This window comes from Hyperoodon ampullatus (assembly GCF_949752795.1).
Source record: "Hyperoodon ampullatus genome assembly, chromosome: 14".
Classification (NCBI taxonomy): Eukaryota; Metazoa; Chordata; class Mammalia; order Artiodactyla; family Ziphiidae; genus Hyperoodon; species Hyperoodon ampullatus.
In genome coordinates, this window is record NC_136927.1 from 87,768,041 (window position 1) to 87,785,504 (window position 17,464).

The window sequence follows — 17,464 nt, forward strand, 5'->3', positions numbered from 1 at the left end:
GGTACGCGGGCCTCTCACTGCTGTGGCCTCTCCCGTTGTGGAGCACAGGCTCCGGACGCGCAGGCTCAGCGGCCATGGCTCACGGGCCCAGCCGCTCCGTGGCATGTGGGATCTTCCCGGACCGGGGCGCGAACCCATGTCCCCTGCATTGGCAGGCGGACTCTCAACCACTGCGCCACCGGGGAAGCCCTTGGCTCCTTTTTAGTATTGAACAGCGCAAGGAACGTGCTGAGGGTCTGCGTGGACGCATGTGTCCAAGGACTTGCATCCTGTTTTCAACTGTGACTGTCCTGGGAGTCCACAGACCCTCCCTCAGCCTTAAGTTGCTCCCGGTTTCGAGGGGGACAAGGCGTTCCCAGCCCGAATGGAGTGAATACTAACTTTTCAGCCAGAGGAGCCGCGCCCACCAGGACGGGGCCTGCTATCGCCGCTGCCAGGGCCACGGCCTAGGGGCTCAGTGGTTCTCTGCTGGAGTGGCTGGCATCCACATATGCCTGGCAGCTCAAGTCCCCAGCGAAACCCATGCCACACTCTTAAATATTTTAGCAAATAAAAAATTTTTAAACTGTGCGGCCAGATGTCCAAGTTGACAAAGTGCTTAAGGCGTCTGACTGATAAAAAGCCAGAGCCCCTGGTAAGTGGGATTTAAAACAAGCCCCGAGGCAAATGTATGATACTAGAAACATCCCGGCCCTCGGCGCCGGGCTCGGGCACAGGGGTTTGAAGGCGAGCGTCCATCTGTCACGCCATGCGTCCTGACACTCAACAAAAGCTGCATGGATCTCAGAGCGGGCGCCACTCTGCTCTGCAGCAGGCCCGGGCGGGACTCCTGTCACAAAGGAAGGGCTGTCAATATTCATGGTGGGGCTGCTGTGGGGCAGGTGCCTCTCGCGGTGGCGGCTCCTTTTGCTTTGGCTGCAGAGAGTCCTCCAGCGTCTGCAGAAGCATCCGAGAGACAGAGGGACCCACGGAGGCCACTGTCCTCGCCTGGGCAGAGGGAGAGGTCAGCCCAGGGCTCCCGTGAAGGCAGACCTCTCCCCAGACTGAGCGGTAGAGAAGGAGGAAGGGGGCCCTGGGGGATGGGGGGCCCTGGGGGGAGGGGAACATGCTGAGAACTACCCGAATCAGCAGAAAGCCTGAACTCGATTGTTGTTTTTAAATCCTGGGATTGAGTTCCAACACTGCTCTCCAAGTGTTGTGCGCGTAGCTCAGGAAGAACTGACCACAGGGCCTGGGATGGTTGGGACAGTTGGCCTCGCCCATGGGGGGAGGGGGTACACGAGCCGGGTCTTCCGGGTGCGCTGGTCCTGGTCTCGTTTGCACCCCGGAGTTGCTGGTTCTGACCATGCTGGTGACAGTGGTGTTGGTCCTCGGTGTCCCCATCACCTTGAGCTCAGGAGGGACCCCTGCAGAGGCCAGGGGGAGGGGCACTGGTTCAGGCCACTGCGTCCTGGGTCCCAGCATCTGAGAAGCACTGCACCCCCGTGGCCTCCCCGTGGCTGCACGGACCCCAGCTAGCCCTGGTGTCTGGTGACCTAGTGAGGGTCCGAATGAATCCCGGGAGCTGATCCACGTGGGGAAGAAAAAGGGTCATGTCTTGGAGAACAGCGTTATCACTGGGAAAGTCACGCACAGGTTGGTTTCTGGGACCCTGATCGACCCTTCACGTGATGCCAGGGGACCCAGGCGGGCCATTAGTAAGAAGGCGGAGCCCACTGGGTGTTTGCTTGTCCCGCAGGCGGCGGGGCTGGGGTGCACCTCCCGGCCCGGCAGAGTCTTAACCCCCATTTCACAACCCAGGATGCTGAGGCTCTCGGCAGCCAGCAGCTGGTCCAGGCCTTGGGCCCTACCTGGTCAGGCACGCCTCATCCGCTGTTCACAGCCTCCCCCTTTCCAGCCAGATCAGAGCGTCTGCAGTAGGACAGGGCCTGTGGGCTGTTCCAGTACCAGGACCCCTTCCGTGTTCCAGCAGAGCACCCCCTCCAGAATGTTCTAGCACAGCCTGCATTTCAGAACAATGGAGACTTAACGAAAATACCACAGAGGAAGTTTTATTATTGTGGTTTTTATAGCACACCCAGAATGGCCACTCCTGTGATACAAAGTCATTACGGCAGTTAAACCCATTCCGGTAACAAGTGCGGCATTTATTGCTGCCCATAAAGGTTGATACCAGGGGGTTGATGGAGCCAGTGTATCGGACGCTGTGCCTCCTGAGTGCTCGGGCTGGGCGTCGGGGGCCGGGGAACTCACTGGAGGTGGCTGGGGACCCTGTTCTGGTCCAGGGTGACAGGTCACATCTGCTTATCAAATGCCTCCTACTTCCGAGCACGACCCAGGCACTGAAGGTGGGGCCCAGGGGACAGATGGGGCCCAGAAGACAGTCAGCAGAGATCCCCAGAGAGACAATAGCAGTCTGCCCTTGGAAAGGATTGACGAGGAGGTTCCTCACATGTGACCCCTGGTTGAGACAGTCACATCCAACTATAGAACTTGGACACTTTGACTTTGATTTATGCTTAAGTCAAAGGAATGAACATCTAAAGGTTGAATTCAGACCCTGTGATTGTTTGTGGGAATATTTTTACATGTAGGATGGGGTATCTATGGGGGATTTTCTTTCAGTCCCTTCAAGGGAACTATGCTAACGTTGTAGCTTTAAAATACATCTCTGAACTCTTTGAAAATCCTCGCCTCAGGAAAAGGTTTAATTCCCTCTTCTTGAGTGTGGCCTGGACCTAATGATGTGCTTCTAACGAATAAAAAGTGGTGGGAGGGATGGTCTATGATTTCTAAGACGAGGTTATCCGTCACTGTTGGCCCCGGGGACCAGCTGCCCTGTCGTGAGGACACCGGGGCAGCCCCGTGGACAGTCCATGGGGCCAGAAACTGGGGCTTCCAGCCCAGGGCTGCATGATCGAGCCAACCTGGAAGGGGACCGTCCAGCCCCAGTCCAGCCTCCAGATGACCAGAGCTGACACCTGGACTGCATCTCACCAGAGACCTTGAGTGAGCCGCTCCTGAATCCTGATCCTCAGAAACTGAGAGAGAACGAATGAGTGTTATTGTTTCAGGCTGTGAAGCTTGGGGCTTATTTGTAATGCAGCAACAGCTACCTGATATGCCCAGTAAGGATGCAGTCAGGTCTCCAGGTGGGAAGAAAATGTTAAGGTTGCTGTGGAGTGACCAGCACTTGGGCTGGGGACCCCTTGGCCCCCGGTCTCTGCCCTAGGATCTCTTCCCTTCTCCCCACATCCCCACTGGCTCTGCTCATGGTAAAGCACCTCCCACCATGAGCTGGACCCCGTTGGGTGGGTCACGATCTACCCCTCAGGGTCAGAGGCCAAGGCTGGTCCTGCCTCACCAGCCCTTTGGGGGGCTTGGGACCCTGCGGAGTCCCTTCCTGAGGGAAGTCATCCACCTCCCTCGACTGGGCAGTGCTTGTGGAAGGAAGGAAGGAAAGGACTCAGAGGGACCCAGCAGCCGCCGTGACCCGAGACGGCCCTTCACCTGCTCCGTCACCTCCCACCTGTGACACATGTAGAAGGTTTTCCTAGGACGGCTGATGCCTTGGGGTTGCTGGAGCGTCCAGCAGGCGCGCCCATCACATGACTGTCAGGGCCTGAGCCCACGTGACCCTCCCACAACTCCACGACGTGGCTTCTGGTGGTGCAGAGGCCATGGGTCCATCTAAGCGGCTCTGCACTGTTTCTGGGGACCTGCGGGCTGACCTGCAGATGGGATGGGGGTGCTGTGTGCACCCAGTGGGTGGTGTGTGCGCGGTCGGCCAGGGGCCTGGAGCAGCCGCCACTGGCTCTTCCCTGCCCCCCTGCTTCTCTGGGAGAATAAAGCCATAGAGGAGCCTGGCTGAGCCACGGAGGAGTTGGCTGCGCCACGAGGCGCGGTGGGCGCCCTTGTACCTTCCAGGGTGGGCTCTGCAGTGGCTTCCGTGGTTGCCACAGCGGAGCACACAGACTGGCATTTGAACAACAGAAAAGCAGTCTCTCCCGGTCTGGGGGCCAGAGGTCCAAGGTCAGAGTGCAGGCAGGGCCATGCTCTCTCCGGAGGCTCCAGGGAGGGTCATCCTTGCCGGGGCCCACTCTGGCCGTGGCCGTCCATCTGTGGCTCGAGACCCCAAACTCCCTCTGCCTTCTCTTATACGGACACACGTAACGGCGTGTAGGGCCCACCCGGATAATCCAGGTAGCTGCCTCTTCTCAAGGTCCTTAATCATACACTGTGCCATATCGACCAAGATTTCAGAAATGGAGACCTGACTGAAATTAAAAGGTGTTTTTTGGGGTTTGTAAGGACTGCAGCCTGGGAGACACAGATTCAAGAAGCACCTGAATTGTGTTCTGTCAGAGTACAGAATGGGGGAAACGTATAAAGGCAAAACCTGCAAGGTTACAGTTAGTTACATGAGTTGTTGATCGGGAATTATGATTGGAGGGCTTCCCTGGTGGCGCAGTGGTTAAGAATCCACCTGCCAATGCAGGGGACGTGGGTCCGAGCCCTGGTCCGGGAAGATTCCCACACGCCGCAGAGCAACTAAGCCTGTGCGCCACAACTACTGAGCCTGCGTGCCACAACAACTGAAGCCCGTGTGCCTAGAGCCCGTGCTCTGCAGCAAGAGAAGCCACTGCAATGAGAAGCCCGCACACCGCAACGAACAGTAGCCCCCACTCACCACAAATAGAGGAAGCTCACGCGCAGCAACAAAGACCCAATGCGCCCAAACATAAATAAATAAATAAATAATTTTTTAAAAAAAAGAATTATAGTTGGAGCTGGCGAGAAGTGAGGCTGCTTGTGAAGTGAGGCTGCTGGTTGGGGTCTGAAATGGCTGCATAGTCACCAGGGGAGACCTTGAGGCCACAAGGTTGCAGCAGGCAGGTGGTGTCCTCAGACCTGGTACAGTTCAGAGAAAGTTCAAGTTCTCAGTGGGGCAGGGCCGCGTCTTGACACCAGATCCTCAATGGCTGCTTGACTCGACTTTTGTTCGCCTGAACTGTGGTCACTCCTTTATAATTTCAATTTGTCATCAGCCATATAAGGTAGTATCTGCAAGGTCCAGGGATTAGGATGTGGACGTATTTGGGGGCCACCACTCAGCCCATGACTGCTGCTTTCTGGTTTTAATGAAAGACATTCCCGGTGGTGGGAAGAGGGCTCAGAGTATAGAAGTACCCACCGGGAGCCACTTCCCCTTTGACCTGCCTGCCGGGCCCTGAGCCCCCTCCTTAGGAGCCCCTCAGGGCAGGGTCTCGTCCTTCCAGAGAGACTTTACATCTGCGTAAATACCCCCCCTTGAAGCCTGTTGTAAACAGTGCTTCTTGTTGCTTTTTCACGTGGTCAGTCGTGGAAATGGCCCATATCTGTGAGTGTGATCACCCTGGTTCTGGCCCATGGGTGCGGCCAAGTGGCTTCCTGGCCCTGTCGCTGGCAGGAGGTCTTGGAGATGTCTTTCTCCAGGGCCCCGACTGTGCCGAGGAACGCGTTCCCACAGCAGGACTGCTGGCCCAAGGCCTGCGCCTTTTCCACAAGGCCAGATTGCCTTTCCACAGAGAGGGCAACACAGCTAAGCCAGACCTGTCACCATGTTCCCAAATGAGCAAAGTGTCCAAAGGAAGTACATGTGTGTGCAGGCGTGTGCACGCATGTGAGCATGTGTGTGCAAAAGTGTGCATATTTCCGTGTGCGTGCAGATGTGAGCACATATCTGAATATGTGGTACATGCATGCATGTGGAGGTGTGTGTGCATGTGCGTGCCCGTGTGGGGGGTGTCTCTTGGGTCCCGGAATGAAAGGGGCCATGTGGGATGAGGAGGAAGGTGGTAGGAAGGGAGCGTCCTGGTCGGGCTGGGCGTGCAGCCTGGGTGGGCTCTGCGACCCTCCTCCCCCAGCAGGACCGGCTTCGTGGGCGGTGGCCTGAACAGAGTGCCTAGAGCCCGGCACTCAGAAGGCTGTCGCCATCCTGTAATTCTGAACCATTTTGGGACTAGGATCCCACATTTTCCTTTTACACTGGGACTGCTATTCTGTAGCTCATCTGGCCCCCAGGAAACCCACTGAGTCCTTGGAGGCAGGGCTGCCAGGGTGGGGTCTGCAGCCACGTGAGTGGCCCTGGTCAGTGGGCTTCAGGGAGGCTCAGGGCTAAGTGTGGAGGGGCCGAGGACAGTGGCCAGAGCAGCAAATACCAATACAGGACACCCACTGAAATCTGAACGTCAGATAATCAAGAAACACGTTTTCAGTGTATGACCCATGCAATTATTTCAGGCAGAGTCTTACTCAAAATGACTCCTGTGTTTACCTGGCAACCCAGCTGGGGTGTCCGGCCAGGTGGATCTGTCAGTGGGCACCGCCCGGCCCTGGCTCCCAGCCGGGTTTGCTTCCGTGTGGAGCAGGCAGGCGGGGTCGGGACCAGAGGCATCTGGGGAGAGCGGCGTGGACCGCACCACCCCCAGAATTTTGGCTGCATTTAATATGCCTAATGGGGAGGAAGCAGGTCAGGGTTTGAGATTAGCACCCATCACGGGAACGAGGGCAGCAGCCGTCCATCTGGACGCGCTCCTGTGGGTCCAGTCTGCGGCTCAGCCCACAGGCCTCGCCCACTGGCGTCTGCTGGTCTTCATCTAATGAGTGATTTGGGATTAAAGTGGGAGCCAACAACAGGGCCCCGATCTATATTAAATCTCCGCAAAATGAAAATTGCAAAGATTTACTTAGGGTCGTTACACGAGGAAATTTAATCACAGCCTCATCCATAACGTCCCCTCGCCACCGGACAGACAACTGAGCTGCCACACGGAGGATTAGGAATGCCTCCTGTTTGTGAAGACAGCTCCCCGCTGACGTCTGTGCCCTGGGCACCCGCAGGTCCCACCGGGACAAGGCAGGCAGCATATTGGGGGCACTCAGGTCACGCGTGGCCTCAGCCCATGTAAATGGCATCAGCATTTACCCTGACGACAGCCCATTACAGGCACTTTGCTTCTTAGAGCCTTCTCCATATTTTTCTCTATCAAAAAAGTACAACAGGAGAAAAAAGCTGACACCAGATTCGAGCAGAAAACCCTCAGGCACGTTCCCGTTTTTGCGGAGACAATGGCTGTGAGGCGTGGCCCCTTGGGCCCTGGTTTATCTCCCAGCTACGATCTGATCGCATCTCCCCAGCCGAGGCCCTTTGTACCTGTGTCAGCATTTCCCGTTTCCTTACGAGAGTCCGTGGTTTCTGGCTTCTGTTCCGTGGTTCCCAGAAAGGGGCTGGGCGTCTCCAGGTTAACGCTAACTGACAAGCAGCTTTAGTGGCAGCCCGGGGCGCTGAGCTCACGGAAAAGTGATATCACGGGGCACCTGCCTCCTGGCCCTCCCGGGGCCCCTCCGTGACCACTGCTGTCATCCTCATTCAATCAGTGCTTAGGACGCCCACCGCAGGCCCGCGCTGTTCCGGCCCCTCACGAGGACGCGCGTGGCCATCGGGCCAGCTCAGGGGGTCGGCCGCGGTCACCCTCCCTCGCCTTTCCCGAGCCTGGACCACATCAGCGACTCCTTCCCAAACCCTCACCACCCCTCACCCTGTCGGGGAAACCACGCCCAGGTGTTCCTTGAGAGGACGTGTTTTTGGAAAGAGGAAGAAATTCAGGAGACAGACGGGCAGTCGGCATCGACGGGGCTGTGGATTCTGGGCCTCGTTCTGGGGCTGCCCTGGACGGCCAGCAGGAGCCATCTTTGGAAACCTTCCCATAAAGAGCAAAGTGGGGCCGCTCACTTCCTCCCCCAAAGCCTCTGATATCACAACGGCTCACACAGGGCTGCTTCTGCAGAAATCAAGCTGGCCCATGACTTTCAAAGACTGGCACCCACGGTGGGTGCAGTAGGATCATGGTGACAGCAACGCACGGCCCATGGGGGCAGGTGAGGGGCTAAGGGTTAGGAGACCCCTCCTCAAGCTCCCCCAAGTCTCCTGTGCCACTGAGATCACCACCCCACTCCACAGATGGTAACCTCGGCCAGGCTCGGACATACTAGGCTGAGTGAAGAGGCCAGACCCCCAGATTTCACACTCTAAGAGTCCATTTAGAAGACATTCCCGAAAAAGCAACACTATAGGGCCAGAAAGCAGACCAGCAGTTTTGGAGTCCGGAGAGCACAGGAGGTCTTTCTGGGATGAGGGCAAGGTTCCATACCCTGCCCAGGGGTGGCTCACGGCCGCATGCGTTTACCAAGATTCAAGGAACTACATCTAAGGGGGGTGTGCATTTTACTGGGTGTCAATTACACGTCTATAAGCCTGACTTGAAAAAATCCAATTGTAGGTGATAACAAAGTCCTGAAAATAGATGGTGGGGATGGTTGCGTGACCTTGTGAATGTACTTAATGCCGCCGAATGTACACTTAAAACAGTTAAACGGTAAGTTTTACGTTAAGTATGTTTCACCACAGTAAAAAGAGGAAACAGCAGCTCTGTGAAGAATGAACGCATGGCCCCTCTGGAGTGGCTGCCCCTGCATCTCCTCCACTGCAGGCTCTGCTGGTGGCCCGAGGGGGGTCGTGGCCTTCAGCAAAGGGCCACACCGAGTTTGTGGTCGCAGACGTGGGGCCGTTACCTCCCCTGGCCCGGAGCAGAGCGGGCGTTGATGAAGCACCGAGGGGTTTGGGGGCCGAAGCCGCATGTCAGGACCCCCCTCAGTCCTCCTGACAGCTCAGAGCCCGCGGCTGCCTCACCAGGGTCCCTGGACGGGGAGGGAACGGATCCGGGGCTCCGCGGTCCTGGCCCAGGACACGGGGCAGAATGCCTGCCGGAGCCGCCTGCAGGGTCCCCTGACCTTGTTTGTTCACTTGTCATTATTCTGGAAACACTGTTCGCTCCCCTACAGGGAGGGCGGCAAGGCACAGTTGAACGCAGAGCACCTCCTTCCAAGCGACGTCCTGAGCGGTTCTGTGGGCTGTAACGAGGCCGCTTAACGAAGGCAGCATCCTGGAAAGTTCACCCGTGACCCTCGTCTGTTAGCACAGCCACTTCCCAACACGGTATTAATTAACCATCACCTCCTGCAGTGCAGAGGGAGTGCGCCACGAGAACGAACGGGTTTAGGGGATGCACGGCCCCTCAAAATCACTGTTTAACCAGCCTTATTAAGTGGAAGATGAGGGCGGAATCGCCCGACAACATACTCGTTAGGAGGCGCTGATCCCCACCCGCCCCTGTTCCTACAGCTCAGGTAGCAGCTGCGGCCTCCGGCTTCCCCTGACGCCCAGAGACCTCTGTCCTGCAGCGAGGGCTCCCCTCTACCTCTGTTGAAATCAGGATGGGCTGTGGGTTAGGAGGGGAGGGTCCGGCGCTGGGGCTGGCCAGGCTGGGTGACCAGGGAAGTGACCGCAACTCAGGGAACGCCACTCTCACCCCCCGTATAGCTCTCCATGACCCCTCTCTGCAGTCACTCCTGACTGTGGCCACGCGGCCATCCAGGCTCCCTCACTGTGAGGACATTCCCTGAGACCACGTGGAAACCTCCTCTCTTGGGTCCTGTCTGCTGCCCGCGAAGGGGCATCTCACCCACCTTCCAGGACAGCCGAGCAGCAATGAGCTCCTCTTCCGGCCCCCATGGGCACGAGTTGGCCTCGGCAGGGGATGAAACAGTTTACAGCGTGACTTGCATGTATATTCAGGCACGGACACACACGTGCTCACCCACGTGCACACCCGCATGTGAGTTCAGGTGATCTTGGGCAGAGAGAATGGTTGCCCCAGCCTGTGTCCACCTGGCTCCAGGCCGCGCTGAAGGCTGAAGGCGACCGGTCAGCTGTTCTCCTGGATCAGGCAACCCTTCCCAAACCACATGCAACCAGCGCTGCACTGGGGGCAGTGACCAGGGTCATGAGACCCCAAATCTGTGATATTTGAGGGCTGCAAGGACACCGGCAGTTGTGCTGGTCAGGGATGTGCTGGAAGGAGGAAGGGTCTTAACACCCAGAGGCTTGAGACACGGCCCCTCCCACCCACAATCTGGGCGCCACAGGCCAGAGAGTGACTCACAGACAGTGGGGTTTCCGCGTCCCTATTACTAAACCGTGTAGATGTGTCCACTCCTGAGCGACCAGCTTGTGGCCAGTGGACGGCGTCCAGGCTGCTCTGTACAAACCGTCCCAGGACTTGGAGTGACTTTGGCAGAGGGGACCTGGCTCCTGCCTGCTCGGTGGCCATGCGGGGCTGGGTCACACGAGCCGCTCTCCGGACCCCCAGGCAGGTGCGGGCTGAGCCCGACCCTGACTCGTGTCGCCAGGTGTCCGCTGGCTCTGGTTGTACGCACGAGGTGCAGAGACCGGCCGCTTGTTCCCAGGGATCTTGTAACCTGGGTGCCATCTGCAGTCAAATGCAGGGACACACTGGGAGGGCCAGGACACAGCTCTGGCACCGCAGGCCAGCGGGCTGCAGGGTGACGAAGGCGACAACAACGCATCCTGGCAGATGCCTTGTGGATATCAGAGAGCCTTGCGGGTCCTGCATGTGTCTCGGGATTTGAAGCCAGGTTTCCAGGCTGGCCTGGCCTCATTAGGGCACCGAGAGCCGTCCTCGGGAACTGGGGGGACTGGGCTCCCGTCAGGCCGAATCAGGGCCCCCAGGAGAGCAACTGACTGTGGGCTCATTGCTTTAGACAAAACGGGGCTTGGAGGCGGAACCAGGCCGCTGGGAAGCCTGGGCCACTTCCAGCGCACTGGCGAGCTGCTCCGCGAAGGCCCTGAGCTAGGACCACGCTCCCGTCCCTGGTGGCAGCACCGTGCGTGCAGGCCGGCTGACACCGGGTGGGGCTGCCACCCCAGGAGGCCTTGCGTGTCGTGGGGGACAGAGGCCCACGTGTGGCTCTGCACTGCGTTCTGAGGGCTGTGCCTCGAGGAAACACAGGCTGAGGCCCTGGGGCCACGAAGCAGCTTCCCTTTGTATCCCCACCAGGCACCAGCTGGTCAGTTCCACAGAGCCGACCACAGAGCAGAAAGGGTTTATTCAGAGACGCCCTCGCACACGTGCATCTTACAAGTGTGACCCGCCTCGTGTTAACCTCCAGAATAATCCTGGCCGTCTTCCCACTCAGAGAGCCACACTTGAAAATTAGCGTTTATACCGTGATATGAACGCATAGGCCTCGGGCACTTCAGACTGGAAAGAAAACGGCACAAGTCACTTTTTAAAACAGGGAAAACACTGGATCAAAGGTCACTTTGCTAATTATTTCAGCCTTTCTGCATTTATGATAATGTGGGTTTTGCTCCTTTGGGGTTAAATGTGCAAATGTGTATTAACTTTCTAATTTTATGGAACAGACTTTAGTTGGGGAGTTGAAACATCTAGAGTTACGAGCCCAAAGAGGTAATTGTTGGAGAAATGATTTAATACATCATAAATCCCTCTATTTCCATCCTTTCAAATGGGATACCAAAAGCGATTAAAGACTAAAAACATGTCACAAGCAAATTCACATGATAACATTGCTGTAATCACTCTCTGTTGGATTAACCAGGGCCCAGAGGCCTCAGCTCCGAGGCTGCAGTGGGAGCCCTCGCAGACGCCGAGGGAGAGGCCAGGCCGGCCGCGCCGGTCCAAGTGATGGCTGGTGCATTTCCCCCATCATTTCAGGAAAACAGTATCTGTCCTTTCTGAGGCAGAACCTCTTCTCTTAACGTTCCCAACCTGCAAGGAAATAAGACAGGCGTATTTGGCAAAGCAAGTGTCAGATTACTCCTAAGGGGAAACAAGGCTCCCCAAGGATTCTTCTGTGAAGAACTGAAAAGGAAATCCCACCTTTGGGATGAAATCAACAAACTGAAACAGTGGAAGCCACGTGCCTGGTACTTGAGGACCTGTCTATGAACTCATGTGGGCTGGATGGCCTTTGCGTGGTCCATACTCCTGGTCCTTGGGGGCAGAGCCAGGTTTGGGTAGAGTTCTGCCCTCGGAGTCTGGATGCCATTACTGGAAACCAGGGATGCTGTTTTAGGTGCGTGAATTTCCTACCAGGGAAAACAAAGATCTTTGGGCGTAAAGTATCTTGGGCACCATCTGAACCAAAAGCCCCGGGGCCACGCCAGTCATGTTGGTTAGTGAATGAAGATGGGGTGCAGGAGCTTGGCGGAGCCAGTTGCCTCCTCTGACCCCAGCCAGGGACCCCTACGGAGCCACTGGGCTTGAGAAGGCTGCCCCAAGCCCCGAGGAGCCAGGCTTCACGGGCTCCTAACCTGAGCATGAAGGAGTCTTGGTCTGAGAGTCACTCAAGCAGCAGCCAGTGTGGCCGACCCCTTCATTTGTGGGGTCAGTAGAGGAAGAGGCTCTGTTGGCTCAAGACAATGCCTTGGCCAGAGTGGGGAGGACCCCACAGTCACTCCGCTGCCTCCCTAGGTGTGGGTGTGGTTGGCTCGTGCAAGGCTGATGCACTGGGACCAGCAACTAGTAGACACACGGCTTCCACTCTTGGTAGAAAACTCACGATGGTTCTTCTTGCTGCCCGCCCCGGCCCCGGCAAGATTGGTGACCCAGGATTGAGAGAGTGACAGGACAAAGCTTTTCCTATTTGTCTAGCACTAGAATGTATTCCCTGAATTTGCGGAGGTTTCCTACTTATTATTCAAATGCAGTTTGAATGCTTTGCGTTTTTACCACCGATCTGCTCTCTCCACTGGGGCGGCCACAAGCCACACGTGGCCACTGAGCACTTGAAATGGGCTGTTCTGAATTGAGACGGGCTCTGAGCGCAAGACATCGGGTTCTGAAGGTTCGGCAGAAAAAAGAGAGAATGCGAAAGGTCTCCCTGAGAATTTAAGAATATGGATTACATGTTGAAATGGTAATAGTTGGGCTATGTTGGAATAAATAAAAGTCATTAAAACGAATTTCATCTACTTCTCTTTCCTTTTCTTAACGTGGCCACCAGAAATTGTAAGATTCCACACACGGCCGGCACTCTCCTTGTTGGGGCAACCCCGGTTTAAAGGGCTCTCATTAATATCTTGCTCCTCTGAGAACAAGCTGTGTCAAATCCAAGCTCCAGGCAAAGCTCTTTCCTACTTTATTCCTCCCCCAGTGCTGGCGAGAGGCGAGCTCTGGGTTAGGTGCTCTGGGTTAGGTGCGGGGTGATGAGTTTTTTCAAGTTCATTCACAGCAATTCGTGCCACCCCTGTAGGAGAGCAAGGCTTTGGGGAAAACACCAGAACCCCCATCAAAAGTTTCCAGAGAGTCTCTGGCAACAGAGACAGGCAGCGCCAATAGGCACCCCTTGTTGGTTATACTTGGGGCAAACAGGCCACGGGGCGGGGGGGTGGGGGCAGTCAGACCTTTCGAGCTGGGAATGTTCTTCCAATGTCTAGGTTGTCTTAGAATGAGGAGTTTGCTGTGCAAACCTGGGAGAGGCCAAACGACATTTATTTTGATATTCCAGGTTGCTTGATTAGCAGCTGCTGTCAAGAAACCCACCAAACTTCACTTTGAAAAACTTCTCCACTCAACCCCAGGGAACAGCACGCTGACATTTTTGGAGAACAGTTGATAAACAGCTTTGTAGCTTTAAGAAAAAAAAAAGAAAAGTTTAAATTTAATTTAACTTTTACTTAAACGAAGTTATTGGAAGGACTTCTGACTACTTAAATGGCTCTTTTTAAAAATTCTTATTTTTCACCTAGAGGGGGCAGAGAGATTTTTTTCCTTCACAGTTTTCTTATTATTTCATACATTTGCTGAGCGGCTGCTTACAGATAAGTTGTCTGTGTCTTAGAGACTCTTTGGACTCTGTGATTTAGAAGCATGTGGCCCAAACTGACACAGCTCCCTGAACACTGAAATTATGAGTTCAGTCACAAACGAACACCATTTAAATTGATATTAAAATTTAATCATATTATTCAAAAAATTAGTTGAAATCAAATACTTTATTCTGAATATAAATGATGTACTTTAACCAGAATAAGCAACTCTGTTTCAGATTATAAGTAATTTATAAAGTTGATTTAGGGTCACTTTGAAATGACCCTAGAAGTTGGTGACACTTGGGTATGCAGTTATCTAAAAGAAATTTGAAACAGTTTCCAACACTCAGCTTTTCGAATGTGCAAAACTGATAAACTAGTCTGTTATGGGAAAAAAAGACAATAAGAAATAAATATGGAAATTAGCAAAAACCAGTATTAAGCATATGTCTTTATGAATAAGACTTAATCACACACTTCATTTTGCAAATACAAAAGGGTCTTTTGAAATGTATTAATTAAAGTTAACTGCTGTAGACAGGCTGCTTTGCAGGGCCGAGGTCCTCTCTCCCTATTAGCATAGCATTAGCGACAGCCGAAGAAATTGGGTTAATAAAGCCGGATATCGTAGCAGAGCCGCTCCGGCGCAAACTGGCGAGGACAGCTCGGTCCCCCAGGGCGGCGGCCGGCTGTGCTCGGGGGCGGGGGGGTGGTGGACCCCGGCTAGTGGCAGAGTTCTGAGTTGAGCATCGACTTTAAAAAACACAGACCCCGTTCTCACACCGACTTTAAAAGAGACCCCATCACGGTTCGCACCGGCCAGGGCGCGGCCCCCACCAGCGTACTCACCGTGGCCCTGTCTCCTCTCCCGGAAATGTGCGGGGTTGGTGGGCTGGGGGCTTGGCCGGTCGCCAGGGCTAGACCAGGCCCTCCCCTGACACCCCAGGACCCCTCCTCCATGCAGCCGCCTTTAAGCAGAGGGCGCGCCGAGGTCTCCATCCAGCTCCACCCGGGCCGTGCCGGGCTGTGGACGATCCGGCGGGGGCGTTGGTGGCTGGGGAGCCCAGGGGCTGTTTAGGGAACGAATTCTGCAGCCGGCGTTAGCGTCCGCTCACCTCTAGGCAAGCAAGAAAACAAACACAACAGACTTGGGAGCCGAAAAGCTCCTGGCCGGGGTCTTCTTGCGCCCGCGGCCCGGCTTCTTTGAAAACGACAGCTGCGGAGCCGGGGCGGGGCTCATCCCGCAGCTCCGCTGCTGCGGCGCGGGGGTCCTGGAGCAGGCAGAGGGGGAAGGTGCCGGGCGCGGTGCGTCCTCGGGGACACGCCCACCAGGAGCGCGGCCCGGAGGTCTGGCAAGAGCGGCCGACGGGGGCCAAAGACGCGCTCCCAAGCGAGGCCACGACCCGCCAAGGTGGGCTACGCTCTGTCCCGCGCTCCGCGAACCCCCGGGTGGCTCAGGGAAGGACCACCTGCCCGGGGGTCGCGACCATCCTGGTTTTCTTTTTGAGGCCGAGCGGTGGCGGCCGGACAAGCACGTTTGGTCACCCCCGTCCCGTCTCCAGGGTCGAGGGCTGGGGCGTCGGGAGGGGGCCCACTGGGCGCTGCGGGCTCCAGGGCATGGATACCAGCGCCCCGCTGTCCGGTTCAATCCCGCGCCCGGATGGGCTTTGCGCTTCCCGCGGGCCCAAATGTTCAGCACGCAAGGGCTGGAAGCGAGGTCTGGCCGCCTGCTCCCCGTGGGCGGGGTCCGGGGAGGGCAGGGTGACACAGTCATGGGGGCAAGGTAAAATGCAGGACGCGTGCGGAAGGGGCGGCCCGCGGCCCTTACGGCTTCCCGTTACAGTGTTTGCACAGCGCCGAGGGCGTCCCGGAGAAGGCGGCGCACTTGTCTGGGCAGGGCAGCGCGGCGCCGGCGGAGAAGGGGTACACGGCGGCCTGGCCGAAGGGCGTCAAGGGCGCGGCGGCCAGCGGAGCGGCCAAGCCCTGGCCCTGGTTGAGGTAGGCCACGAGGCGCCGCATCTCGTCCAGGGCCTGCGCCTGCATGAGGATGTAGTTCTTGGCCAGCAGCAGCGTGGCGATCTTGGAGAGCTTGCGCACCGACGGGCTGTGCGCGTACGGGATGACGGCGCGCAGCCCGTCCAGCGCGTCGTTGAGGTCGTGCATGCGCCGCCGCTCCCGCGCGTTGATGCTCAGCCGCAGCGAGCGCTGCTCCCGGGGCCGCCGCCGCCGCCCGTCCGCCGCGCCCCCGGATCCGCGCCGGCGCCGCCGCCGCCGCTGCTCGAAGGCGTCGTCCTCGTCGCCGCTCTGCTCGCCGCTGCTCTCGGCCGCCGCGGCCGGAGCTCGGGGCGCGGGCGCCGCGGGGAGGTCTCCGCCCGGGCCCGGCGCGCCGTAGCCGCGGGCCGCCTCGGGCCCCCGGGCCGCCCCGTAGGCGAGGCCCACCGCCGCCGCCGCCGCGTAGCCGTGGCTCAGCGCCAGGTACGCGTCCCCCGACAGCGACTTGAGCTCGGCCATGGCCGCGCCTCCGGGGCCCGAGGGCTCGCCGGGCAGGCAGGTGCTCATGCGGCCCGGCCCGCGCCGCCCCGGGGTCCGCGCGCGCGCCGGACGCTGCCGCCGCGTGGGTGCCGCTCACCGGCTGGCGCGCCCGTCCGGCAGTCTGTCGGTCCCGGGGCCTCCCCGCGCCGGGGCCTCTGGGTCCCGCCTCGGCCCCGCCTCCTGGTGGCCTCCGCCTCCTCCCCCTCCCCCTCCCCCCTCTCTCTTCTCCGTCCTCTCCCCCGACCCCGTCCTCCCCACCTCTCGCTGCCGCGCGCGGGGCTGGGCTGCGGAGGGCTCTACCTTCCCCTCGCGCCGCTCCTGCTTTAAGGTGCGGAGGCGCCCTCTGGGACTTCGCGGCCGTCCAATCAGAGGGGACTTGGTGACCTCCTCTTCCCGGAGCCCAGCTCCACCGGCGGCGCAGACCGATGGTCAGGGGTAGGTCGCCGCCGGGATGGAAGGAGCTGGAGATCTGGTTGGAGACGGCTGTGGAAGCCGTGGGACCCGGGAGAGGTCTTCCTGCTTCCCGGCGTCTCCAGCTTCTGCCTCCTGCCGCCCCCGGGGGTTGCGGGCACCGTGCGCCCCCGTCCCTCGTGGGCGCCTCAGGCCGCCTTGTCCTCGTCTTCGGTACCAATTGCAGGAGCCACACCTCCGGCGTCGGAACGCGCAGCCCACCGCGGACGCCTGATCCGCCGAGGCCGGAGGAGGTGCGGAGCGCACGCCCTCCAGGAGCGGCCTCACAGCTGGGTAACCCGCGGGGCAAAGGGCGCGCTCCGAACGCCCTGAGGCCCGGCTGGGCTGGGCCTTCCCCGCAGCTGGCCCTTTCCTGGGTCTCCAGCCCCCGCCGCGAAGTTTCCGGGGACAAGTGCGTCCTGAAGTTGTTGCCACGCTCCCTGGAGTCTTAGTGATTTGAGGCAGGGATCGGAGATTTAAGGACAAAAACCTCTTGTTTAGGCAAAACCTTGTTTCAATTCTCTGCGATTTCCGGTGAAAGGTTTTTTCCATGGCTTGCCCTACCATAGAGGGGGAATTTTCTCAGTTTTCTACTTGGGTGGGGGGCGGCGGCGAGGGCTCCACCATGAAGTTGGGGAGGATGGCAGCTCTGCTGGAGAAAGCAGATGAGGGCTGCACCGGAGAGAGGCTGGGGCGGGGGCGGGTCCTCTGTCCTGGCCTGAGTCTCAGTCAAGAAACCCCTCC

The 17,464-nt window shown here is 58.0% G+C and overlaps 1 protein-coding gene across 1 annotated transcript; it reads right to left on the reverse strand.

Annotated features, from left to right (window-relative positions):
• Nucleotides 1–15,562: 15,562 nt before the first annotated feature.
• On the reverse strand, nt 15,563–16,297 carry BHLHE23 (basic helix-loop-helix family member e23; the record flags this gene model as incomplete). Its single annotated transcript, XM_079720181.1, has 1 exon — nt 15,563–16,297. The coding sequence occupies one exon, from the start codon at nt 16,295–16,297 to the stop codon at nt 15,563–15,565; it is 735 nt and encodes a 244-aa protein (XP_079576307.1).
• Between the last annotated feature and the right edge of the window lie 1,167 nt (nt 16,298–17,464).